General features: G+C 44.9%; 1 protein-coding gene across 1 annotated transcript; it reads left to right on the top strand.

Annotated features, from left to right (window-relative positions):
* Positions 1 to 14688: 14688 nt before the first annotated feature.
* On the top strand, positions 14689 to 26766 carry PDRG1 (p53 and DNA damage regulated 1). The gene is made up of 5 exons (XM_087888966.1): positions 14689 to 15140; positions 16575 to 16650; positions 22857 to 22931; positions 24847 to 24927; positions 26230 to 26766. The coding sequence occupies exons 1-5, from the start codon at positions 14808 to 14810 to the stop codon at positions 26310 to 26312; spliced, it is 648 nt and encodes a 215-aa protein (XP_087745092.1). The 5' UTR covers positions 14689 to 14807; the 3' UTR covers positions 26313 to 26766.
* Positions 26767 to 26985: the final 219 nt, after the last annotated feature.

Raw genomic sequence — 26985 nt, forward strand, 5'->3', positions numbered from 1 at the left:
GAGAGGCTCTGGAGGCTGGGGACAGCAAAAAACGAGCCTTCCCCACCATCTCCGGAGGCCCCCAGGAGGCAGGAAACAGCCTGTTTCGCGCCAGAACTGACTTCACGTGCCCACTGATATGGCTACGTGTGTCACCTGTGCCATTGGTTCGCCATCACGGGTATAGGGTCCCCTGTTTGAGCAGCGGGTTGGACTAGAACAGGGGTCTCCAACCTTGGCAACTTTAAGCCTGGCGGACTTCAACTCCCAGAATTCCCCAGCCAGCTGCTGGCTGGGGAATTCTGGGAGTTGAAGTCCTCCAGGCTTAAAGTTGTCAAGGTTGAAGACCTCTGGATTAAAAAACCTCCAAGTTCCCATCCAACTCTGTGATTCTGATTAACCCTTCCCACTCTCAGCAAATACCAGATTAAATACTTTGTGTGTGAACGCAACAATCAGGCGTTACGTGTTCAGTCTGAGCCTATTCCGTGGCGACTTTAAATGAATGGCAGACAGGCACTCCGCTCCGGAGAGACCCAAAGCACTTCTGAATTGTTTTCCAACCGCTCACATCCTTATTATTATTATTTATTTATTTTTACAGGAAGCATATGTGTATTTTTTTTTTTTTAAAGACGGTGTGTGCTCAGAGTGTTTGCTCTGCTTTTCATCCTCTTCCTATGTCTGTGTGCATTTATTATTTATACTGTGTGTTTACAGGGCTCCGGAAGGAGCAATTCCGTTGCAAATGCGTGTGGCTATATAGCAATAAGGACATTTTTTTTCTCCCCCAATAGCTAATGGATTCTTTTCCATCCTCTTCTCCCTTGGGTGTGCAATGCACATTTAACCATGGTTTTTTTTTTTTTTTTTTACACCATTAAACCAATCGCCTCACGGACTAACCACGTGGGTGACTTTTGACATACAGGTAACCCTTGACGTACCAGAGTTTGTTTAGCGACCGTTCGAAGGCGCAACAGCACCGAAAGAAGTGACTTACGTCCAGTGGTGAAATTCAAAATTTTTTACTACCGGTTCTGTGGGCGTGGCTTGGTGGGCATGGCTTGGTGGGCATGGCAGGGGAAGGGTACTGCAAAATCCCCATTCCCACCCCACTCCTGGGGAAGGGTACTGCAAAATCCCCACTCCCTCCCCACTCCTGTGGGAAGGATACTGCAAAATCCCCATTCCATCCCCACTCCTGGGGGAAGGGTACTGCAAAATCCCCATTCCATCCCCACTCCTGGGGGAAGGGTACTGCAAAATCCCTATTCCTCGGGGAAGAGTACTGCAAAATCCCCATTCCCTCCCCACTCCTGGGGGAAGGGTACTGCAAAATCCCCATTCCTGGGGGAAGAGTACTGCAAAATCCCCATTCCCTCCCCACTCCTGGGGGAAGGGTACTGCAAAATCCCCATTCCTGGGGGAAGAGTACTGCAAAATCCCCATTCCCTACCCACTCCTGGGGGAAGGGTACTGCAAAATCCCCATTCCTGAGGGAAGAGTACTGCAAAATCCCCATTCCCTCCCCACTCCTGGGGGAAGGCTACTGCAAAATCCCCATTCCATCCCCACTCCTGGGGGAAGGATACTGCAAAATCCCTATTCCAGGGATGGGTTCTATTTACCTTTACTACCGGTTCGCAACCGGGCCGCACGCTTAATTCACTTAACGACTGCCTCACTTAGCATTGGAAATTTTGGGGTTCAGTTGTGGTCACATGTCTGCAATTTCAGTCATAAGTTGTGATGGGGGAGAAGGGGATCACCGCAGGCAGGGCTGTGCTTGGTTTTATGACTTTTCTTGTGCCCGTTGTCAAGCGAACTCATTTTGGTCATAAATTGTGACGGTTGTAAACTGGCTCACCATGTAAACATGCTCGATTTTTTTTTAAAAATTTGATTTATATGCCGCCCTTCTCTGGAGACTCAGGGGGGCTTACAATGTGCTAAGCAATAGCCTTCATCCTTTTGTATATTTATACAAAGTCAGCTTATTGCCCCCACAAACTGGGTCCTCATTTAACCTACCTTAGAAAGGATGGAAGGCTGAGTCAACCTTGAGCCTGGCGAGATTCGAACCTGCAGTAATTGCAGGCAGCTGGTCTTAATAACAGGATGCTTTAGACCACTGTACTACCAAGGCTCTTTAGCCTTGGTAGTACAGCCTTAGGACCTTTTTTTGCTGTAGTCGTTAAGCGGACGCAGCAGTCGTAAACTGAATCTGGCAGTCGTTAAGTGAACGCATTGTTCTCTGTGGGTCACTTTTTTTGCTGGAAATCAGAAGTTGCCCAAAATGTGGTCACGTGACCACAGGAGGGGGGGAGGATGATGGAACTTGGAATCCATTTCCTAAGCATCTTTTTTAGGGTCAATAGTAAGTTTGAACGGTCGCTAAGCCGCTGGACGTAAGGCAAGGACTGGTCATAAGCGGGGGGACTACAGGTATTACAATTCTTCCACGTAATAGTAATAATTATGATGGTAATAAATAATTGGTATTAATTAATTATGGGGAAGTCTTTTTCCGTACACGCTCCCATGTCACACCACTTGAGCTGCGAAGAAAGAAAGAGAAAATTAAAAAGAGAGAGAGAATAAAATAGAGAGAATAAAATAGAGAAAAAATAATAACTTCTCTGCCAGAATTGCAATTCCAATCAGTGCCATGCACTCGGCTCGGCTTCCCAGGTGCATCTCGGGGGTCTCTCCAGGGACAGCCTGTCTGAACGAGAACAGACCTTCTCTGGTTATGATCCGTCTCCAGTTTCCAAATTTAGGAAGCCATCTTTCATAAGACATTATTATGTAAGACGAAACAATGATCTTTATTACTCGTGATGCATCTGCTGGCTTGATCTTAAACCGTGCGGGGAGAGGTGACTGTTTCGGGCCTGCCACGAAGGAAGCCCTTGCCAGAAATGGGCCTGAGCTGGGGAAACCGAAAAAGAATTATAGAATCCTCGGTCTGGAAGGGACCTCGGAGGTCATCTAGCTGCCAAAAAAAGCTAATAAACAGAGGTGTAGAATCAAGATCATGTGAAGGTATTAGCACCGCTTTATAAAACTCTATAGGAAGACCCCGCCTGGAATATTACAACCAATTTTGATCACCACACTTTAAAAAACAATGTTGAGACTTTGGAAAAAGTTCAGAGAAGAGCAGTTAAGATGATCAAAGGCCTGGAGATTAAAACATACAAAGAACGGGTGCAGGATTTGGGTTTACGTATACAGAGTGGATGAATAGAGATAGATAGATAGATAGATAGATAGATAGATAGATAGATAGATAGATAGAGATAGATAGATAGATAGATAGATAGATAGATAGATAATAGAGATAGATACAGATATACAGAGATAGATAGATTAGATAGATGATAGATAGATAGATAGATAGATAGATAGATAGATAGATAGATAGATAGATAGAATAGACAGACAGATATTGATAGATTGATAGATAATAGATAGATAGATAGATAGATAGATAGATAGATAGATAGATAGACAGAGATAGGTAGGTAGGTAGATAGACAGAGACAGATATTGATAGATAGATAATAGATAGATAGATAGAGATTAGATAGATACAGAGATAGATATAGATACAGAGATAGATAGATTAGATAGATGATAGATAGATGATAATTAGATAGAGATAGATAGAATAGACAGACAGATATTGATAGATAGATTGATAGATAGATATAGATAGGTAAGTATGTAGATAGACAGACAGACAGATATTGATAGATATCATCTATCATTGATATTGATATTATCTATCTATCAATAATAGACAGATAGATAGATGATAGATACAGATATAGAGATATACAGAGATAGATTAGATAGATGATAGATAGAAGATAGTTAGATAGAGATAGATAGATAGATAGATATACAGACAGACAGACAGATATTGATAGATAATAGATAGATAGAGAGACAGATAGATATAGATGATATATAGATATATAGTATAATGTTTCTGTTACATAATTATATAGAGAGAATTGTAACCATTAATTGCTATACTGATATATATTGATTTCTTTTTTTTCCTATTATATTTTTTTCATTTCTTAAAAGCACTTTTTAGGAATAGTTTTGCCATCGATTGTCATTATAATTATCTTTGTCTTTCATTTCCTTTTTTTCTGTTCTTTTGTTCTTTTTTGAGTGATACGTAATAAATTAAAAAAAAAACATTTGATCAATAAACGTAGTTACAGGATCATGGAAAGCTTCCCGAGAGCAAAAATCTTTCACCGTTGCCCCACATCGTACGATGCACATGTGACCGAAAACACCAGTTTGCTTGCAAATGTCTTTGCCCACCCGCCCACCCCCTGCCACAGATTGCCACCATCTGTTCGCCTGGCCTGTTGCTGGTGTCCTGGGACCCATCAAAAACCACTTCTGGGTCTTCCCCAGTGAGAAAGCTACACCTGCCTTCCTTGGGAAGGGCTTTCTGTCAAAGTGACGGCTGCAGCGCGGTCGATGAAGCGAAAGCTTTCGGAAGAGATCAGACAAATGCCAAGCCGTAGCAAACCTTCCCCAGAATCAGCAAAAAGGAAGCCAGATTTCTCATTAGTATTAAAACAAACAAACAAACAAACAAACAAACAAACAAACAAACAAACAAACAAACAAACAGAATGACAGAGTTGGGAGGGACCTTGGAGATCTTCTAGTCCAACCCACTGCTTAGGCAGGAGACCCTACACCAGTGATGGCTAACCTTTTTGCCATCGCGTGCCAGGAAGTGGGGGCGGGCGGGGGAGGTTCATGTGCACACATGCCCACACCCATAATTCTATGCGCCCTGCCTCTGCGCATGTGACCCCCCTCCCCCCGCTCCTGGCATGCGATGGTCCAGTAGGCCCGTTTTTCTTTCTCACCTGGCTCCAGATCCTCTCTATGCATCTGGGGAGGGCGAAAACAGCCTTCCTCATCCCTCGGAGGCCCTCCTGAGGCCCAAAACAGCCCGTTTTCCAAGTTTTGGTTGGGCAGGAAGTGACTTTTTTGCTGTCCCCAGCCTCCAGAGACTTCTAGAGAGGCTGAGAGCTGAGCTGGCGTGCCAGGCGACATGGCTCCGCGTGCCACTTGTGGCACACGTGCCATAGGTTCGCTATCATGGCCCTACACCATTTCAGACAAATAGTTATCCAATCCCTTCTTAAAAACCTCCTGTTATGAAGCACCCACAACTTCTGGTGGCAAGTTGTTCCACTGATTAATTGTCCTCACTGTTGGGAAATTTCTGCTTAGTTCCAGGTTGCTTCCCTCCTTGATTAGTTTCCATCCATTGTTTCTTGTCTTGCCTTCAGGTGCTTTGGAGAATAGGTGGACCCCTTCTTCTTTGTGGCAGCCCCTCAAATATTGGAAGACTGCTATCATGTCACCCCTAGTCCTTCTTTTCACTAAACTAGGCATACCCAGTTCCTGCAACATCCTTCGATTGATTTATCCTCCAGTCCCCTAATCATCTTTGTTGCTCTTCGTGCTGGATGGGGGATTCTGGGAGTTGACGTCCATCGATGCTGGATGGGGGATTCTGGGAGTTGACGTCCATCGATGCTGGATGGGGGATTCTGGGAGTTGACGTCCATCGATGCTGGATGGGGGATTCTGGGAGTTGACGTCCATCGATGCTGGATGGGGGATTCTGGGAGTTGACGTCCATCGATGCTGGATGGGGGATTCTGGGAGTTGACGTCCATCGATGCTGGATGGGGGATTCTGGGAGTTGACGTCCATCGATGCTGGATGGGGGATTCTGGGAGTTGACGTCCATCGATGCTGGATGGGGGATTCTGGGAGTTGATGTCCATCGATGCTGGATGGGGGATTCTGGGAGTTGATGTTTGCCCATCTTACAATCTCCAAGCTTGAGAAAACACATTCTTGAGGATTGCAATTCTGCAATGCTATGATTTCTTTATGGCTGAATTCTGGATCGTAGTCCTTCCAGCAGCAACAGGCTCGGCAGCTCTTCTGATGAACGAAACTTCTTTTGTTGATGAAATGACTTCTGGTTCTTTGTGCCCCGTTTGACAATGCATCTGATGGTTGGCTAGTGAAACATCGGCTCCTATTCATAGCCTCGTGCGGCATAATCTAGAAGTCGTTTTGGCAATCAATTAAGTCGTGACAGCTCACTGTCTGCCATGATCTCAGTCCTGGCGTGCTTGTCTCTGATTTAATGTTCGTATTGACCCCATCTATGGCTGAGGTTCTGCCCTGGGCTCTCTAGAGGCGCATGAGTGCTTGGAGGGGAACAACATTAAGTGAGAAACGGTGCTCATCCTAGACAAAACTAAGTCCAAAAACACTAGAGCAAGGGTAGGGTACTGTGTCCCTTTTATGACTTGTGGACTTCAACTCCCAGAATTCCTTTTTTTTTTTTTTTGGTTTTAAAAACAAACTTTATTAGATTTTTTTAAAAAAAAAATTGTATAAAACATTCACAACCTTAAAATACAGTGAACAATATCAACAAACAATATATATAAAGTATATATAATGTATATAAGTACACATATATACAAAAACTTATTTTCCCTTTTTTCCCCCTTAATGACGGTGTATAATTATTACTTTTAATTTCTTACTAAATTTTGACTTTACCTTCTTTTCCATTGGTTTATCCACTCATACCAACTGTCCCATATCTTAAAATACTGAGAGTCTTCCTTATCTTTCAATTTCAACGTTGATCTATCCATTTCTGCACATGTGTAAATTTTTTGAATTATTTGCTGCTCCGTTGGCAATTGATCTGTTTTCCAGACTTGTGCTAGGGCTAATCTAGCTGCCGTAATTATATGTAATATTAGGTACTTTTTTTCCTTTCTAATGTTTTGTTTGAGCATTCCTAACAAAAAAAATTCTGGTTCTAACTCAATATCCTCCGCAATTATTTCTGAAATCCAAATTTTTATTTTTATCCAATATTTCTTAATTTTGGGGCAAAGCCACCAGACATGGAAGAAGGTTCCCTGTCCTTGCTTGCATTTCCAACAGGTTGGATTGAGATTTGCATACATCCTTGCTAATCAGCAATGTGAGACACCTGCTGGCACGCGATTTATTGAGCTTTTCAACCCCCGGTAGGCCAACCATGGATAAATCCAAGAAAAGAAAAGTTTCAGAAGAAAACAGAACGTTTAATTCAACTATATAGGGTAGTTTTGTGGCTGCTCAAGAAATAGGCATGGGAAGTTTTTTGTGGCTCCCGGTGTTTTCTTTTCTGTGGGAAACAGGTCCAAATGGCTCTTTGAGTGTTTAAGGTTGCAGACCCCCGGCATAGAGGATAGCTGGATGCCTGGCACTCAGGCAAATCAGCCATCAACGGGCACATAGAGAAAAACAACATCTACATACCTGGCCAGCTATCAACACCCAGAGAGATTAACATCAAATATCAGAAAGGCCACTCTTTTGAAGATAGCAAAGTCCACATTTTGGACAGCGAGGACCGCTGATTTGAAAGAGGGGTCAAAGAGGCCACCTGTGTCCAAACTGAACAATCCACAGTCCGGTAGATGTGACTGAGAAAAGATGGTCCTTCAAATAAATTGGTCCCAAAACATGTACTGAGCAACCTGGTATATGCAGTACAATGCAGTGACCCACGTGCAGATCTGTACATTGGGGAAACAAAACAGCCACTTCACAAATGCATGACACAACATAGGAGAACTAGAACTACATAGGACTAGATTCGGCCATCCATCTTCATTTAGAAGACAAAGGCAAAGGCTGTCTTTTGAAGACAGCAAAGTCCACATTTTGGACAGAGAAGACTGCTGGTTTGGAAGAGGGGTCAAAGAGGCCATCCGTGTCCAAATTGAACAGCCCTCTCTCAACAGAGGGGGAGGGATACGACATCATCCATCTCCAGTCTACAACATGGTCCTTTCAACAGTTCCAAGAAGGCTCCACACCCGTTTGCACCACTCAGGTGACCCTCAGGACACAGATAAACTTCCAGGTGGCCTCAACGACCCTCTAAAAGGATGCAATGGCCAGCTTTCTGCAAGGAGTATAAATCCTTCCATTCCCCGCCATCCTGTCAGAGCTGAAGAAGCTTCTTGGTTGAGAAGTGAAATGTCTTCAAAGAAAAACCAGGAAGTCCAGTCGCCTCTTGAAAAAAAGCACCTTTGGGACAACCATCACCTGGATGACTGAGACTCTTCATAGACATCGACCCTTTCCTAAGGATTTGCCCCCTCGTCCCCTGTCTGAACCTGGTGGACCCTGCTAGTTCCTTGTCTGCAAATATCACCCTGGATCTCAGCTATTAAGGTTGCAAATTGCAGGTGAGCATGCAGAACGGAAGGCTACCAGGGACGTGGCTGGCTCAGGTGTGGTTGTGCAGCCAGGCAAGGTGAGGTTTCTCCAGCTGATGGTTTTGCAGCTGCTCTGGACCTCAAACGGCCAGCGGTGGATGATGGCTGCTGGCACAAGAGCAGCAATTAAATCTGATTTCTGAACGGAATGCCACTGGCATGAGAAGAAAGCGAATGGGCACTTTAGCCACTGCCTGGGTTTCAGAGGGTGGACTTCAACTCCCAGAATTCCCCAGCCGGCATGAAGATCTGCGGACTTCAACTCCCAGAATTCCCCAGCCGGCATGAAGATCTGCGGACTTCAACTCCCAGAATTCCCCAGCCGGCATGAAGATCTGCGGACTTCAACTCCCAGAATTCCCCAGCCGGCATGAAGATCTGCGGACTTCAACTCCCAGAATTCCCCAGCCGGCATGAAGATTTGTGGACTTCAACTCCCAGAATTCCCCAGCCGGCATGAAGATCTGCGGACTTCAACTCCCAGAATTCCCCAGCCAGCATGGCTGGCTGGGGAATTCTGGGAATTGAAGTCCACAGATCTTCACGTTGACAATGTGGAGAAACACAACGGTAGCCTAAAATATGGTTGGTTAATTTGAGATCAGAATATCGTATCAGACAACCACCATAATTTGACTGTTGCATTGTTTATTTATTTTTTAAAATTGGATTTCATCCTACTTTTATTATTTTATAAGTAACTCAAGTCGATGAACGTACCTAATACTTTTCCTCCTCGTATTGTACCTGCAAGAACAATCTTGTGAGGTTGGTTGGGCTGAGAGGGAGGGACTGGCCCAAAGTTACCCAAAAGCTATCATGCCTAAGGTGGGACTAAAACTCACCGATTCCTGGTGATTGGCCCAGTCACCCAGGTGGCTTTCATGCCTAAGGTGGAACTAGAACTCACCGATTCTTGGTGATTGGCCTAAAGTCACCCAGTAGCTTTCATGCCTAAAGTGGGACTAGAACTCACCGACTCCTGGTGATTGGCCCAAAGTCACCCAGGTGGCTTTCATGCCTAAAGTGGAATTAGAACTCACCGATTCTTGGTGATTGGCCTAAAGTCACCCAGTAGCTTTCATGTCTAAGGCGGGACTAGAACTCACCAACTCTTGGTGATTGGCCCAAAGTCACCCAGCCCGTTTTCATGCTTAAGGCGGAACTAGAACTCACCGATTCTTGGTGATTGGCCTAAAGTCACCCAGCCAGCTTTCATGTCTAAGGCAGGACTAGAACTCACCAACTCCTGGTGATTGGCCCAAAGTCACCCAGCCCGCTTTCATGCCTAAGGTGGAACTAGAACTCACCGATTCTTGGTGATTGGCCTAAAGTCACCCAGTAGCTTTCATGTCTAAGGCGGGACTAGAACTCACCAACTCTTGGTGATTGGCCCAAAGTCACCCAGCCCGTTTTCATGCTTAAGGCGGAACTAGAACTCACCGATTCTTGGTGATTGGCCTAAAGTCACCCAGCCAGCTTTCATGTCTAAGGCAGGACTAGAACTCACCAACTCCTGGTGATTGGCCCAAAGTCACCCAGCCCGCTTTCATGCCTAAGGCGGAACTAGAACTCACCGATTCTTGGTGATTGGCCTAAAGTCACCCAGTAGCTTTCATGCCTAAGGCAGGACTAGAACTCACCATCTCCTAGTGAGTGGCCCAAAGTCACTCAGCCAGCTTTCATGCCTAAGGCAGGACTAGAACTCACCGACTTCTGGTTTCTAGGCCAGCATCTTAACCACTACACTATTATTAATATTTATTCATGTCCTGGATTCAAACAAAACACTGAATCATAATATTACCAAATAGTCTGTGTTGCACATCATGTTACAATAACGACAACAAAGATTTATATAAGTTAACACTAACCAAGTTTAACAGATTGGAGACATACAGCCCCCGCTCTTTATCTGACGCATGTGAGTTTATGGAACAAAACACCATCTTTGCAAATTGATTAAGCCCCACTTTTGCACTCAGACATAAGTTATTTATTTCCCTGGGTTAACACAAGCCACTGGATTTTGTTCCTCGGGATTTAGGGCTGAGCGTCATGTTATTTACGAACCAGCTTTTTCTAAAAAGGAGGTATAAATAAATAAAATCAGACACCGTCAGCCGCAGGCGGTGTTCTCTTCTCGGGGTCAAAGCCAAACCTCAACAAATCTGTCCCTCTGTGACAGCGATGAGCTCATGTGTCGGATGGTGGTAGTTGTGCAAGAGCCAACGTCAGTGTGTTTTATCCGGGAGGTGCTGGGGCGAACTGTGTGTGACAAACAGCCCTCCGTTCCGGGGGCCGAGATGATATCTGCAATGGGAAGTTTTGTGCCGTGAGCGTGCAAAGAACTGAGGCTCCCTTAAACTGGAGAAAGGCCCACTGAAACTAGAATTATTTACTCCTAGGTGCAATTCTGAAAATTCCCAGGTGGACTTTTAAAAAAACAGATGGATTCCAAAACAGATGGATGCCTTTCAAGAGTAGTCCTGGAGACTATTACCGGTATTACACATCTCATGGACTGAACAAGAATCAAAAGAGAGCTGGAAGGGACCTTGGAGGTCTTCTAGTCCAACCCCCTGCTCAAACAGAAGACCCTATTCTATACTGCAACCCAACAAGACAGACACAGACTTCAGAGGATAATTAGAACTGCAGAAAAAAACCATGGCTACCAACCTGCCTTCCATGGAGGACCTGTATCCTGCAGGAGTCAAAAAGAGGGCCGGGAAAATATCTACAGACCCCTCACATCCTGGACATAAACTGTTTCAACTCCTACCTTCAAAACAACGCTATAGGCACAAGGAATTTGTCTTGGTGCATACACTCTCCGTGTACATAAAAGAAAAGATATGTTCATCAAGAATCATAAGGTACAACACTTACTTATTTAAGTAAGTGAGTCACTTAACAAGCGTGGCAAGAAAGGTTGTAAAATGGACCTACCTTCACTTAACAACTGTTTTCCCAGCCTATGAATTATGACCCAGCTCTATATTCCAAGCCTATATTCCTAGCAAGGGATTTGGGCAGCAAGGAAAGGGTCTCCATTAAAAAAAAAAAAAAGATAATAATCTCCTAAATCTTGGCTTTTCTCAACCTTGGCAACTTTTAAGACACGTGGACTTCAACTCCCAGAATTCCCCAGCCAGCATGAATCCTGGGAGTTGTAGACCATGTATCTTAAAATTGCCCAGGTTGAAAAATTCTTTGTCCTAAATGACAATTGGCTTTCTGGCAGACACAAGACTCCTAGAAGCCACAATTTCTCACTTTTATTGGTTCTGCGCTTTTAACAGATGCCTCTCGTGAACCCAGTGATCCAGTTTAATTACATTAAGGTAATTTAGGACTCCGTGCAGCAGAGTTGCCAGTTCATCAAAAGTTCTGCTGGCTTTTTCTCTTCCAGGAATCAGCCATTTTCCCCCGACAGATGCCATAACCCTTCCCCATTTTGGCCTGCCAACTCTTCGAAAGCCGCTTCTGCAGCAAATCATCCAGCACAGCAGTTTTGGCCAGAGAAAGATGTCAGGGCAAGGAAGGCATAGAGGAATGGGAAAAAATCTTATCTGAATATAGTTTTGTTCCACAATAGAATAGAATAGAATAGAATTTTTTATTGGCCAAGTGTGATTGGACACACAAGGAATTTGTCTTTGGTGCATACGCTCTCGGTGTACATAAAAGAAAAGCTGACTTTGTATAAAATATACAAAAGTATGAAGGCTATTGCTTAACACATTGTAAGCTGTCCTGAGTCTCCGGAGAAGGGCAGCATATAAAAATAAATAAATAAATAAAATAAATAAATAAATAAAAAAGATACATTCATCAAGAATCCTAAGGTACAACACTTAATGATAGTCATAGGGAACAAATAAGCAATCAAATCATATTAGAAAACAGTCAATATAAATCTTAAGGATACGAGCAACAAGGTTACAGTCATAGTCATAAGTGGGAGGAGATGGGTGGTGGGAACGATGAGAAGATTAATAGTAATGCAGACTTAGTGAATAGTTTGATAGTGTTGAGAGAATTAGTTGTTTAGCAGAGTGATGGCATTGGGGAAAAAACTGTCCTTGTGTCTAGTTGTTCTGGTGTGCAGTGCTCTATAGCGTCGTTTTGAGGGTAGGAGTTGAAACAGTTTATGTGCAGGATGCGAGGGGTCTGTGATATTTTCACAGCCCTCTTTTTGACTCCATGGAAGGCAGGTTGGTAACCATTGTTTTTTCTGCAGTTCTAATTATCCTCTGAAGTCTGTGTTTGTCTTGTTGGGTTGCAGAGCCAAACCAGACAGTTATAGAGGTGCAGATGAAGACTCAATAATTCCTCTGTAGAACTGGATCAGCAGCTCCTGTATGGGCAGTTTGAGCTTTCTGAGTTGGCGCAGAAAGAACATTCTTTGTTGTGCTTTTTTGATGACGTTTTTGATGTTGGGTGTCCATTTTAGGTCGTGAGATATGGTAGAACCTAGAAATTTAAGTACTGTTGATGCTGTGTTGTCTAATATTGTAAAAAGTGGTAGTATGGGAGGGTTTCTCTTAAAGTCCACCACCATTTCTACAGTTTTGAGTGTGTTCAGTTTCAGATTGTTCCGGTTGCACCACGAGGCTAGTTGTTCAACCTCCCGTCTGTATGTGGATTCATCTCTTATATATATCATGCGGATGTCAGGTTTCGATGTCGTCTCAAATAAAATAAATTGCATTTCCAAACAAATAAGTCTTTGAAGAAATCTTTCATTTTATTAAGCACAACAACCTGTCCCTGATTGTGGCGTAGCCAACACTGATTTCCTGACCCCAAACCTTCCCTTTCTGTTCCCCAATTCTCTGCGTCTCATTGGCCCTCTTCCCAAATCACTCTCCCCATATCTACTACTTCAGCTCCCAGGAATGTCCCACCTCCCATCTCATCTCCTAAGGGATATTATCTTCAGGGAAAATAAGTAGGTGAGAAGTCAAGCGTCCTCTTGCCAGCTGTCCCCTCTTCTCCTTCTTGTGTCAGCACTAGAGTAAATGCAGGTTGAAGTGCTGACAGCGGATATATTCTCTTTTTCCTTTCCAAGAAGTGAATGAAAGATATACTGGGGAAGAGAAATGGAAGATTAAAATTTTATCTTGTTACAGAAATAGAAATAGATAGGAGATGGCGAGTTCTAGTCCCACTTTGGGCATGAAAGTCAGCTGGGTGACTTTGGGTCAATCGCCAGGAGAGAGTTCTAGTCCCACCTGAGCACAAAAAGAGGTGGGTGAGTTTGAGTCTATCACCAGGTGATGGAGAGTTCTAGTCCTGCCTTAGGCATATAAAGCCAGCTGGGTGACTTTCGACCAGTCAGTCTTTCAGCCCAACCCACCTCACAGGGGAAAATAGGTGGCAGGTGTTTACTATGTTGTCTATGGAGATTTCTCAGCCATTCAGGTCATGGTTGTCCCAAAGGTGCTTTTTCAAGAGGCAACTGGACTTTCTGTTTTTTTTCTTCGAAGACATTTCGGGAGTTATAGACCACGTATCTTAAAATTGCCAAGGTTGATAAAACTCTGTCCTAAATGACAACTGACTTTCTTGCGAGCTCTGAAGCTGAAGAAGCTTCTTGGATGAGAAGCGAAACGTCTTCAAAGGTGGAGCTCTTGCCTCACAATCAGGAGGTTGTAAGTTCGATCTTAGGTAGAAGCAGATGTAGGGTCTTCCTGCTTGGGCAGGGGGTTGGACTAGATGACCTGCAGGGTCCTTTGGACAGGGGGTTGGAGTAGATTAACCTGCAGGGTTAATCTGTTAAAAAACCAGAAAGTCCAGTTGCCTCCTGAAAAAGCACCTTTGGCACTACGTTCTTTATAAAAACAACAAGCAGGAAAGGAAGAAAGGAAAGAAGGAAGGAAGGAAGGAAAGAAAAAGAAAGAAAGAAAGAAAGAAAGAAAGAAAGAAAGAAAGAAAGAAAGAAAGAAAGAAAGAAAGAAAGAAAGAAAGAAAGAAAGAAAGAAAGAAAGAAAGAAATTTGGTGATATATGGTGCATGTTTCATCCCTTGGTCCAAATCAGGGTTGGTGAATTAATCCATTTTGATGTTCACACAATGCTGGCACAACTGGCTGGGTTGGCCCCACATTTCAAAAGGAAGCTTTGGGTGTCATGTGAATGCCACCAGCAGGTCTTTCCTTCCTAAAGCAGGTCAAGCTTGACCCAAGTGATTGGGTTCAGACAACACACACACCCAGCAAGGAGTTTCACACTGGAAAAGTCTGGCCATGGTCTTCCTTGCTTCTGTCTCTGGCGGTTTTCAGTGCATCACTCAGTTCTCCATCATGCCCAGCCCCACGGCCCCCGCAAGAGGGCGAATGATGGGATTTGTAATCCATCCTCAGAGAACTACCAGGAAAGGGCCGCTCGGCGTTAGGAAGGAGGCCAGAGCTAATCCGAGCCCATCCTGATCGTGGGAGGCCGAGGAGGAGGGGAAATGGAGTCCAAGGCCTCGAAGGGCATCCGGGGAAGGCCCGCCTGCCCTCCCCGGCTGTCGCCCGCGGAGAAGAAGCGGGTTAGCGGCCCGCCTCCTTCCCAGCTCGGTGAGGGAGGCCCGCGAAGGCCTGGTGTAGGCCTCAAAGCCTGGCCGGTCGCCATGGCAACCGCCCGGCTCAGGCGCCTGCGCCGACTAGGCCGCACCGCGTCGAGTCGCGGCATCGTTCTTCCTTCGAGATCCGGCGCGATGGCCAGTGGGGATCCGGACTTCGTGCTCCGCTACTTGGCCGAAGTGGAGGCGCTGGCCGAAGAGGTGATGGCCACTAGGCAGCAGGTAGGCCGGGGAGCGCCGTTGCAGTGAATTGGCGGCGCCGCGAGGCATGATGGGGGTTGTAGTCCTTCGCCTGCCCCCCCCCCCGCGCCTAGAACAAGGCAGGCCTAGAAATTTACGCCCCCCCCCCATATAATATAAAATATATACAACAAGATTAAAGATTTCAAACACTTGGGGTGGAGGAATAATAGGGGATCGCGAGAAGGAAGTGGACAACTGTCCACTTGGAAGGGAACCCTAGAGATCCACTAGTCCAACAACCAACCCCCCCCCCTCAGGCCACGTCCAGAGAATTGTCTCCTTGGAAGGGGTCCCCCAAGGTCGTCCAGTCCACCCCTAAGCAATGGACAGCCCCACCCACGCGTGTTCTCCAGGGAAAATATCTGTAAAAACCTCTTATTTTAAAACTTCTACACAGGGAGACTTAACACCTCGCCCCATAACAATATTCATTGTTTTAATATCTTTTCCCTCCTTCCTCCCTCCCTCCCTCCCCTTCTTTCTTTCTTCTCTTTCCTCTGCTCCCTCCCTCCTTTCTTTCCTTCCTTCCTGTCCTTCTTTCTTCTCTTTCCTCCCTTCTTTGTTTCCTTCCTTTTTCTTTCCTCTCTTCCCTTTCTTCCTTCCTTCTCTCCGATCCACCCTCTTTCCTTCCTTCCTTCCTTTCTTTTTCTTCCTTCCTTCTCTCCCATCCACCCTCCTTTCTTCCTTCCTTTCCTTCTTTCTTCTTCCTTCTCTCCCACACTCCTTCCTTCCTTCCTTTTCCCACCCACCCATCGTCCTTCCTTCCTTCCTTTCTTTCTTTCGTCCTTCCTTTCTCCCTCCCTCCCCTTTTTTCTTCTCTTTCCTGTCCTCCCTCCCTCCTTTCCTTCCTTTTTCCTTCCTCTCCTCCCTCTCTTTCTTTCTTTTTCCTTCCTTCCTTCTTTCTTTCTCCCTCCCTCCACCCTTTTTTCTTCTCTTTCCTCTCCTCCCTCCCTCCTTCTTTCTTTTTTCTTTCTCCCTCCCTCCCCTTCTTTCTTCTCTTCACTCTCCTTCCTTTTTCTTCCTCTCCTTTCTTTCTTTTTTCTTTCCTTCCTTTCTCCCACCTTCTCTCCCTCCCTCCACCCTTTTCTTTCCTCTCCTCTCCTCTCTCCCTCCCTTTTCTTTCTTTCTTTCTTTCTTTCTTTCTTTCTTTCTTTCTTTCTTTCTTTCTTTCTTTCTCTGTCTCTCTCTCCTTCCTTTCCATTCTTCTCTTTCCTTTCCTCCCTCCTTTCCTTCCTTTTCCTTTCCTCTCCTTCCTCTTTCTTTCTTTCTCTCTCTCCCTCCCTCCCCTCCCTTTCCTTTCCTTCTTTCCTCTCCTCCCTCCCTCCCTCCCTTCTTCCCTTCCTATCCCAGCCATTCCCCTCCAAAGTGACTGTGAGTGAGACTAGCTTGAGATTTTGTCCATGTCTCCTGTAGATTGTCGATCTGAATCAGAAACGGAACCAGAACCGGGAAGCTTTAAGAGCCCTGAGCAAGGAATTGAATTCAGCTGGTGAGTTTTTCTTCTGGAATTGTGTGAAGAAGTCAGACTTTTGGTCCATCTTGGCTGGCTGGAGAATTCTGGGAGTTGAAGTCCACCCATCTAAAAGTTGCCAGGGTTCAAATACACTGATTTGGTCTGTCAAATAAGTGACTTATGACCTGAATTTGCCCTTAACAATCGTTGCACCATCTCTGCAGTCACACAATTGTAATTTTGGCCCTTGACAACAGACTGGCATTTACAACCAGCTGCAGCACCCTGTGGTCACAGGATCATGATTTGTGAGGTTTTTTGTTGATTTCTGGCAAAAAAAATACCCACCGTGAAAGCTGCATTCGCTTAATGACCACTGCCAAACTTGTCATAAAATTGGGTCCAGCTCGACTTACGTCTGCAATGACTCAGAGCAGTAAGTTTGGTTCCAATTGCGATTGTAATTCAAGGATTATCTCTATTTGTTTTTGGTTTTTTTTTACAATTGCATCCACTCCCCATCACTTGAGGCTCACAGACAACTTATAATAATTTAGCAATAGCTGTAAAATCAACATCTGAGGGTAGGACAAGAAGCAAAGGATGGAAACTAATCAAGGAGAGAAGCAACCTAGAACTAAGAAGAAATTTAATAATAGTGAGAACAATTAATCAGTGGAACTACTTGCCTCCAGAAGTTGTAAATGTTCCAACACTGGAGGTTTTCAAGAAGAAATTGGGCAGCCATTTGTCTGATATGATATAGGGCAGGGGTCTGCAACCTTAAACACTCAAAGAGCCATTTACACCCATTTCCCACAGAAAAGAAAACACCGGGAGCCACAAAACCCTTCCCGTGCCTGACTGTTTCTTGAGTGGCCACAAAACTAGCATATGTAGTTGAAATAAATGTTCTGTTTTCTTCTGAAACTTTTTTTTTCTTGGATTTATCCATGGTTAGCCTATCAGAGAGCTGAAAAGCTCAATAAACCACGTGCTGGTGGGTGTCACACATTGGCAGTTGTGACACATATTTTGAGTGACATGGAGCCGCAACAGAGGGGTGAAAGAGCCACATGCGGCTCCAGAGCCGCAGGTTGCTGACCCCTGGTATACGGTTTCCTGCCTGAACTGGGGGTTGGACTAGAAAACCTCCAAAGTCCCTTCCAACTCTATTCCCTTCCCTTCCTATTCTTACTCTTCTTTTTGTGCCATATCCTTCATTGGACGTTGGCGATCATCTTGGCGATCCTATTTTTATCAACAGCCGCACGAAAAAGTGCTGCTGAGTTTTGTCCAAATCCAGTCTCTTAGATTTTGAAGCCATGATGTTCTTCTTCTGCCTGGACCTTGTTTGCCTTCAATCTTTCATTGTAGGATTAACTGAAGTGTCACATCACATGTCCGAAATATTCCAACTTTTCCTTTTTAGTGGTTTTGATGATTTCCCTTGGTTTTCCCAGGGAGCTTATCCCCTCCTCATTTCTGATTTTGTCAACCCAGTTCTGCCCCAGCTACGGACCCCAAAGAACGCAGCACACACAAACTCTATACAAAGCTTATTTTACTCAAATAACTTAGTCTTTATCAACCAAAGGCTGTCTTAACAGCCTACCAGAATTCTAAGATAAGGTAATCACAGTCTTACTAGAGTTGGCAGAAAGCCCAGAAACAATTTGCAGGGAATTCAGACTCGAAGGAGAATGAACTAAAGTTGTTCCCTATAAATTGCTTCAGTTGGCGTTCCTCCTTAAATAGGCTAAGGGAGTGGCCAATTAGCCCCAAGCCTTACTCTCGAGGAGACCTCCTCCTGAGGAGCCACTCCTGCCTTTTGGCAGCTCTGTGCGCCCGTGCATCAAGAAGAGGCTCCTCCTCTTCTTCCTCTTCACTTATGGGAGCTTCTGGAGGTTCTGAAGGCCCTGGCTGAATCCCCGCCTCTGGCACCACATCTTCTCCAGCCTCCTCACTGTCCTACTCGAGCGCCAGTTGCACAGGCTGCTGTCGCAACACCACACCAGCCTCCTCGCTGTCGGAATCAGCTACTAGCTGCACAGGCTGCTGACAGGCCACAACACCAGTTTAACAGCCGCCTGTAAATCCACATTTCAAATGCTTCTAGTCTCTTCAAGTGGCTTTCCGTCAGAGACCAACTCTCCCCTCCGTAGAGCAGGATAGAAAAGATGGAACATCGGACAGGCCTCATTTTCAGTCTTAGGCTTATGTCGGGACAGCAGAAAACCACCATCTCGAAGAACGCCGTTCGAGCTTTCTCTATCCTTGTCTTTAGTTCAGTGGTCACGCCCCAGCGGTCATATCCTAATTCCAGGGTTGCCAAACCTTTTCGGCACCAAAACGGGAGCATGTGTACATGCGCGCGTGCTGGAAACCAGAATAGCAGCCGTCCAGCGTGCCCACGCACACGCCATGAAGATGATCTTCCGGTTTCCAGCGCGCGCATGTGCACCGGCCACTTTTCCGGTTTCCAGCGCCCATGCGTGTGCGAAGACCAGCTGGCTGGTGCGAATGTGCTCGCCGGAAACCGGAAGAGCAGCCACCCGGTGCCCATGCGCGCGCCAGGAAAACGATTTTCCAGTTTTCTGCGGTCCCGCGCACGTGAGAATCAGCTGGCCGGCGTGCCGGAACCCCGGAGAAGCAACGGGTGACAGCTTGCGTGCCCGGAGAGGTGGCTCTGTATGCCACTTCCAGCACTGGTGCCATAGGTTCGCCATCTTCTTATTCGTGCTGCAGACTGTCCCTAAAAATAACCCACATTTAACAGAATAACAGAGTTAGAAGGGGCCTTAAAGGCCTTGTAGTCTAATACACTGTCATGTAGGAAACCTTATACCATTTCAGACAAGTATCTGCCCTATCTTTAAAACCTCCAGTAATGCAGCACCCACAACTTCTGGTGGCAAGCAGTTCCACTGATTAATTGTTCTCACTGTCAGGAAATTTCTCCTTAGTTCTAGGTTGCTTCTCTCCTTGATGAGTTTCCATCCATTGCTTCTCCTCCTGCCTTCAGGGGCTTTGGAGAATAGCTTGACCCCCTCTTCTTTGGGGCAGCCCCTCAAATATTGGAAGACTGCTAGCGTGTGCACCTCGGTGCCTTCCGCCGTGCCCTTAAAACTTTCTTTTTCCAACAAGCCGGGCTGGCTTAACATAACATTTTTTAAAAACATTTTTAACTGGTTTGTCATTTTAAATTGGGGCCAAATTAATATATAGCCTTTTAATTGTTTTTAATGTTAGTATTGTATGTTTTTAGCTGGCTGTACACCGCCCTGAGTCCCTCGGGAGAAGGTGCGGTATATAAATTCGAAATAAAATAAAATAAAAATTTTAAAAAATGTCTTTTTCCCCAGTTCCTGCCACCATTCCTAGCCACCTTTAGCTAAACTGGAAGAGTTTCTAAAGAATGAAAGAAAGCAGACTGCCGGAAATTGGGGTGGGGGTAGGGGAGGAAGAGTTTTATAACTTGGAATAATTTTCTTCCGTGGATGATTCAAGCCTGCAAATCAACTGTGGAAGAAAACATCCTTGGCCTGAAGTGAGGAACGAGCTCCGTGTTACAAAAGCAGCTAATTGTGGGAGATGTTAACAAGCTCAATTTGAATGGAAGCTTGATCGTTGCCAGAACAGAAAAAATGCCTTCCATTGTCAGGCCTCTTCATCTTCCCTCTTTTTTTTTTTCCTTTTTCCAAATTCAACAACTCCCAGGCAAAATGATGTAGCTCCTTGAGAATAAACACTAATTTGCAGCGCACGCCCCCCCACCAAATATCGTAAGCCTCGTAATTCTGGGCTGAATTTGCTGTGTCTAAACAAAGGAAATGGAACAAAAATACCAATTTGCATTCACCCAAGCTCTCCGGCAGGTATCCGTCACGGTCGACGTGCCTGGAATCGCAATAACACAGGTAGTCCTTGACTTACGACGTTTCCATTGCTAGGCGAGACCATTGTTTGGGGAGCTGTGCCCCGTTTTACGACCTTTCTTCCCACCGTCGTTAAGGGAATCACGGCCGGCGTGAAGTTAGTCACACGGTTGATCAATGAATCCCCATTGACTTTGCTTGTCAGAAAGTTGCAAAAGGAGATTGTGTTACCCCCCCGGGACTCTGCAACCGTCATAAATATGAGTCAGAAATGTTTGCATTTTGACAGGTGAGCCTGGAGATGTGGCGATGATTGTAATTGTGAAGAAACAGTCATAAGAATTTTTTTTTCCAGTGCTGTTGTAACTTTTAACGGTCACTAAGCGATTGGCCGTAAGTGGAGGAGTGTCTATATTTGCTTCTTGTAGAAACCAGCCAAGCTTGTCTAGGTTTCAGAGAAAATGGAGTTTTTTTTTTTTAAAAAAAATGTCCTGTAAGGTTTTGTTTAAATTGCTTATATGTCTGCTTGAGTGATTGTTATCTTTCTGGAAGCTTTAAGATGGCAAAAGCAGGAAAAATTGACTGGAGACATGAAAACGTTCCTGCTGAGTCCGAGAAAATTTGAAATATTTTTTTCAGCTCTGCCTCTGGCTTCTTATCCGCTAAATACATCGTTGTTGTGGTTTTTTTTAACCACTTGTCTAATAAATCGCATCCAAGGCCCAAAAATCAGATTTTTTCTCTTCTCTTTTGGGGCATCCTTGCTGAAGCGACTTTCCTTTTTTTGTTGCAAGAAGTGTGTATGTGTGCAGTGCAATTTATTCCGGGCGTTGGTCTGGCTCGGTGGTGGTGGTGGTGTTTGTTGTTTTGAAATGCTTGTCACCGGAGAACATTTTTAAATGCTATTTTTTTTTTAAAAAAGAACAATTACAACACATCAGAAGATAGAGAGTGATTGGGACCTTCTGTGACAGTTCTTCAAAATTTTGCAGGTCCTTCCTTCCTTCTTTGTCTTATGCTTGCGCTCTCTCTTTCTCTCCTTTTTCTCTTCTCCTGTTTCTTGCTTTCTCTCTCTTCTCTTTCTCTCCCTCCTTTTTCTTTCTTTCTTTCCCCATTTCTCTCTCTCTTTTCCTCTGCCTCTTTCTCCTTTCTCACTTTCCCTCTTTTCTCTTTCTCTCCCTCTTTCTCTCTTCCTGTCTCTCTTTCTCTTTCTCTTCTCCTGTTTCTTGCTTTCTCTCTCTTCTCTTTCTTTCCCTCTTTTTTCTCTCCCCCCTCTGTCTTTCTCTTTTTCCTTTCCCTCTTTTTCTCTTTCTTTTTCTTTCTCTCCCTCTTTTTTTTCTTTCCCCCATCTCTCTCTCTCTTTTCCTCTGCCTCTTTCTCTTTCTCCTTTCTCACTTTCCTTCTCTTTTCTCTTTCTCTCTTCCTGTCTCTCTTTCTCTTTCTTTTCTCTCCCTTTCTGTCTCTCTTTGTCTTCCTCTTTTTCTCACTTTATCTTTCTGTTTTTCTCTCTTCTCTCTCTCTCTCTTTATTTCTCTCTCTGTTCCTCTGTCTTTTTCTCTCCTTCCTTCCTTTCCCTCTCTCGCTATCTTTCTCTCTTTCTGTCTCATTCTTTTCCTCTCTTTTTTTCTAAATCCACGTTACCGCCAGTGACTAATGTCTGCCCTCCTGGCAGCCAATTTTCCTCTGGGGAAATATTTTTCACAGCAAACTTCTGAGACATTATGTCACTTTTGCATTAATGGGGGCAAACTGGAATAAATACGCTTGGCCTGCACTGACGCAGTGGGATGAGAGGGGCCCCTGGCCCCTGGGGAGAATGTAGCAGTAACAAGAGCCTGGAAGGGACCTTGGAGGTCTTCTAGTCCAACCCCCTGCTCAAGCAGGAGACCCTATACCTGTCCCACAGGTGGCACGCGGAGCCATATCTGTGGGCACGCAAGCATTGCCCTAGCTCAGCTCCAGCACTCATGCCAGTGGTGGGTTCTTCCTGGTTCGGTCCGGTTCGGCCGAGCCGGTAGCGGTGATGATATATACAGCCTCATGCTACAAAACTAAGTTCCATTTCATGCTGAATAAACTAAAGTATTAAGGTATCTTAAATAGAAAACTAACTTTAGATCAACCCCTCAAAATTTAAAAAATCTTGTTGATGCTTTTAAATTAAGCATGCCTTCTCTAAATTAAGCATCTGCCCCTTACCAGATGCTGCTGAGGCTTGTAGTTCAGCCATATCTGGAAAGTGTCATGTTTCTGCTCCAGGATGCTGCCATTTTTAAAACAGGACCTGTTTAGGGTTTTTTTAAATTTATTTTAAAAAAATGTTGATGTTTTAAAATTCAGCATGCCTTCTTTTCTTGCTTTCAGACAAAGCCACGGTTTGCTTCGGGAGTATGTTCATACAGCTTCCAAAAACTAAGACCCAGGAGATGCTACAGAGAGGTGAGGTTCCCGCTAATTTAATTCTGCGATCTGTTTGCAGAATTAAAGGTTCAAGGGCTCAGTTGGGCAGGATTGGATAGACGCACAGAATGGCGTCAGACCGGTTCCTGTCTGTGTCTCACACGGGAAAATATTGAAGACTTCTTCCACTCTTCCCTCACGGTGGCTGAGATTTGTGATTGCTGATAGGATTGTAATTTATAACAGTCTTTCTCAGGCTTGGTGGCTTTATGACACACTGATTTTGACTCTCAGAATGTATGTAAAGAGAGAGCAACACCACTCTCTTCTAGCACTGATGATACTACCTAGTGGGTCATGAAATGTCTGCAAGAAAACCACCAAGCTCAGAAAGCCTCAGGGACTCCACAGTCATCCTCATCCTCCTCCTCTCCTAAAACCCCCCTCCCTTCTAGCACTGATGTTGTTACCTAGTTGGGTCATGAAAACTCTGCAAGAAAACAACCCAGCTCAGAGAGCACCCAGGACCCCTCCTCTTCTTCCTCTTCCTCTTCTTGCCTCTTCAAACCCCCCTCCCTTCTAGCACTGATGATGTTAAGCACCAAGGACCCCACAGTTCTCCTCCTCCCTTCCCCTCTTCTCCTCCCCTCCTCCTTTCCTCTCTTCCTCTTCTCCACTCCTCCTTTTCTCTTCCATCTCCTTTCCTCCTCCCTCCCCCAATCTGCAAACCCCACTCCCTTCTAGCACTGACGATGTTACCTAGTTGGGTTATGAAAAGTCTGAAAATCACCAAGGTTTCAGAGAGAATCAAGGACCCAACTTTTCACCTACTCTTCCTCTTCCTTTTCGTCTCTGCAAACCCCACTCCCTTCTATCACTGATGATGTTATCTAGTTGGGTCATGAAATGTCTGCCAAAAAAAACAACAACCCCACCAAGCACAGAGAACACCAAAAACCCCACAGTCCTCCTCCTCCTTCCTCTTCCCCTTCCATTTCCTCCTTGTCTCTGCAAACCCCACTCCCTTCTAGCATTGATGATGTTACCTAGTTGGGTTATGAAAGGTCTTCAAGGAAACCACCAAGCCCAGAGAACACCAAGGACCCCACAGTCCTCCTCCTCCCCACTCCCTTCTAGTACTGATGATGTTCCCTAGTTGGGTCATGAAACCACCCAGCTCAGAGAGCACCAAGAACCCCATTTTTCCATGAAATTCCTCCTTTGATTAGGAAAGCATCACCATCCTAGTCTTAGATATGAAATGAAAACAGATTTTTCAGGCTGCCTGTACAGCATACACGTCTCCCCCTTGGAGCTGAAGGGGCCGAAGGCTAAATTAAATTATTTCCAATAAGAGAGAAACAAAAGCTTTTGTTCTTTTTGGTTCGTTCGCCTCTTTCTTCCCCGCCTCCTTGCTTTTTTTTCCCTGTGGGAGGTTCAGCATATTCAGGAACCAGATTGGGTTGTCCCCCTCATTCCTTCTCGTGAGGGTGGCATAAGGGCTTGCCATGCTGTTAGAAAGCGGTGCCAGTCTCGGCACATGTCTCTCAGGAGCCATCTGCAGTTCTGTTTGAGAAGGCCTCTTTAAAAAAAAAAAAGGTAAACCAAAACCACCTGTGTGTCTAAGCATCTCAGCTTTTCAGAACCTTTGGCTGAAAGGCGCAAAATATGGACAATCAGATCCCTATCAGAATGACTCTACAGGGTAAAAATTCAGGCTTGTTTTCGGCTACCTGCGAGGGGTTACACTGTGTGCGTGTGAAACAGAGACAGAGACAGTGGTCGTAAGTGTGACTACCAGTCATAAGTCAGTTTTTTCAGTGTGGCGACTTCGAGCGGTTGCTAAACGAATGGCTACCTGGATTAATTTGAATTAATGGAATCAATTCCAGCAGGCCTCCCTGTGGGCCTGCAATCTCACCCGCAGCTGGTCCTTCCTCTCGTCTTTCCGCAGATCAAGAGCTGTTGGAGGAAGAAATCGGGAAATCGCAGCAGGAACTCCGAGCGAAAGTCAGCAACCTCATGGAGGCCCAAGGTAGGTAACCCACCTGGCTCCCTAACCTGGTTCCAAAAGAAACCTGAGCCGCGTTTTCTTCTTTGCCCTTTTCAATTTGCTAATTGCGTGAAGTGCATCTTATCTTGCTTGGGGCTATTCTTTTTTTAAAAAAAATATTTTTTAAGGCAAACATTTAGTACATCATTCATTTCTTCCATGTGCCATTTCAGTGTTATCTTCAAAAGTTTCTTCTTTTCTCTACCTCTTCTGTCTTCAATCTCACCAAATCCATTACAAAGATTTTCCACTAATATATTATTCTAATTACAACCAATTTTTTTCCAATCTCTTTTAAAAACTTATTTGTATCTCTTTTCTAACCAATAGTAAAATTTATTCCATATCTTAAAATATTCTGTATCTTCTCTTTCCTTTATCATCATAGTTAATCTATTCATTTCTGCTCAATCTAAGATTTTTTTTAATTACTTCTCCCTCCGAAGGTATATTCTCTGCTTTCCACTTTTGTGCATAAACAATCCTTTGCTTGGGGCTATTGTTAGGTTCTGTTCTGAGCATCCACAATTAAGATTTCTTTCCCTCCAGTCTTAAAGGTTGTAAGGTAGTTCCTGAGAACCATGTGGGGCAGTGGGGAAGGGGCTGGACTAGGAGCTGGGAAACCCAGCATCTGTTCCCTTCCCCCCCCAATTCACAGTGGTTCCCTGGACATCTTATGGCCATTCCCTCCATCTCAATCCCAGAGGCAATGTGAGAGACTGGGAGGGAAGAGACAGGTTCTTTTTTAAATTTATTTTTATTTCTTAATTTTATTTAGCATTTCTATCTTGGCTTTATTTATTTTTATACATACCGAATACTCCTTATTTTGCCCACAACAATCCTGTGAGATGGGGTGGGCAGAGAGACAGGAACTGACGCAAAGTCACCCAGCCAGCTTTCATGCCTAAGGCAGGACTAGAACTCACTGTCTCCTGGTCATTGGCCCAAAGTCACCCAGCTGGCTTTCATGCCTAAGCAAGACTAGAACTCCCAGTCTCCTGGTGATTTGCTCAAAGTCACTAGCCAACTTACCTGCCTAAGGTGGGACTAGAACTCACTGTCTCCTGGTCATTGACCCAAAATCACCCAGCCAGCTTTCATGCCTAAGCAGGACTAGAACTCACCATCTCCTGGCGATTGGCTCTAAGTCTCCCAGCCTCCTTTCATGCCAGTGAACTGGCGACTACAACTCACTGCCTCCCATTTTTTTAGCCTGTGCCTTAGCCACTAAACCAAACCGGCTCCTAATGGTTTAATAATGTCTCCTTAATCTTCCTGAAGGTAAACCAGAACTGAGAGGCTACAATTTGAAACCCTTGACCGCTGAAGAAATGTGGTTCATGAAGAAAGTGGTGGACAACTGAGGCCCTCTCCTGGTGTGGATTCACACGGCAGCTGTCGGGCGTGGGCAGCATGCAAAGGAGAATTACCTTCCACGCTCCACGCATCCATGCTCTTGAGTGTTTGACGAGCAGTTGAGCATGTTATGGGTATCATTTATGCCCCTTTCTTAAAGCTAGTGAGATGCCTCCATATCTGACTGGAGAAGACATCGTTGACGCTTTATGGACAGTTGACAAATATTTGAGGAGAAAGAGTTCCTTGAGGTCAGAATTTTGCACTTTTGAGATTTGATATTGAATGCGAACGATTGAAAATGAGGTTGTAGGACTTCACAGTTTTCTAGCCTCTATGTGCAGGGCCTGTGCGACAATAAATTGAACAACATCTTCCAACATCTGTTGGGAGAAGGGTGGAAAATGGTCTCTGCTTTGCTTCGGTTGTGTCTGCCTGAGTCTCTATTAAAACTCTTGACATGGAGTTTTAAAACTCTTGACATTTGCTCTCTGTTTATAGATCGTACTTTATCCTGCTGGGATGTTGCTGGGATTGTTGTTTTCTTTTTGGCGATTCCTTCATTAGGCTGTTCTTTAAAGTGGTCACTGTATCTAATCAGAGAGCAAAGCCCATCCCCTCGTAGCACTGATGATGTTACCTAGTTGGGTCACAAAAGGTCTGCAAGAGAACAGCCAAGCT

Source organism: Pantherophis guttatus, chromosome 3 (assembly GCF_059756535.1).
Source record: "Pantherophis guttatus breed Tessera chromosome 3, ASM5975653v1, whole genome shotgun sequence".
Classification (NCBI taxonomy): domain Eukaryota; kingdom Metazoa; phylum Chordata; class Lepidosauria; order Squamata; family Colubridae; genus Pantherophis; species Pantherophis guttatus.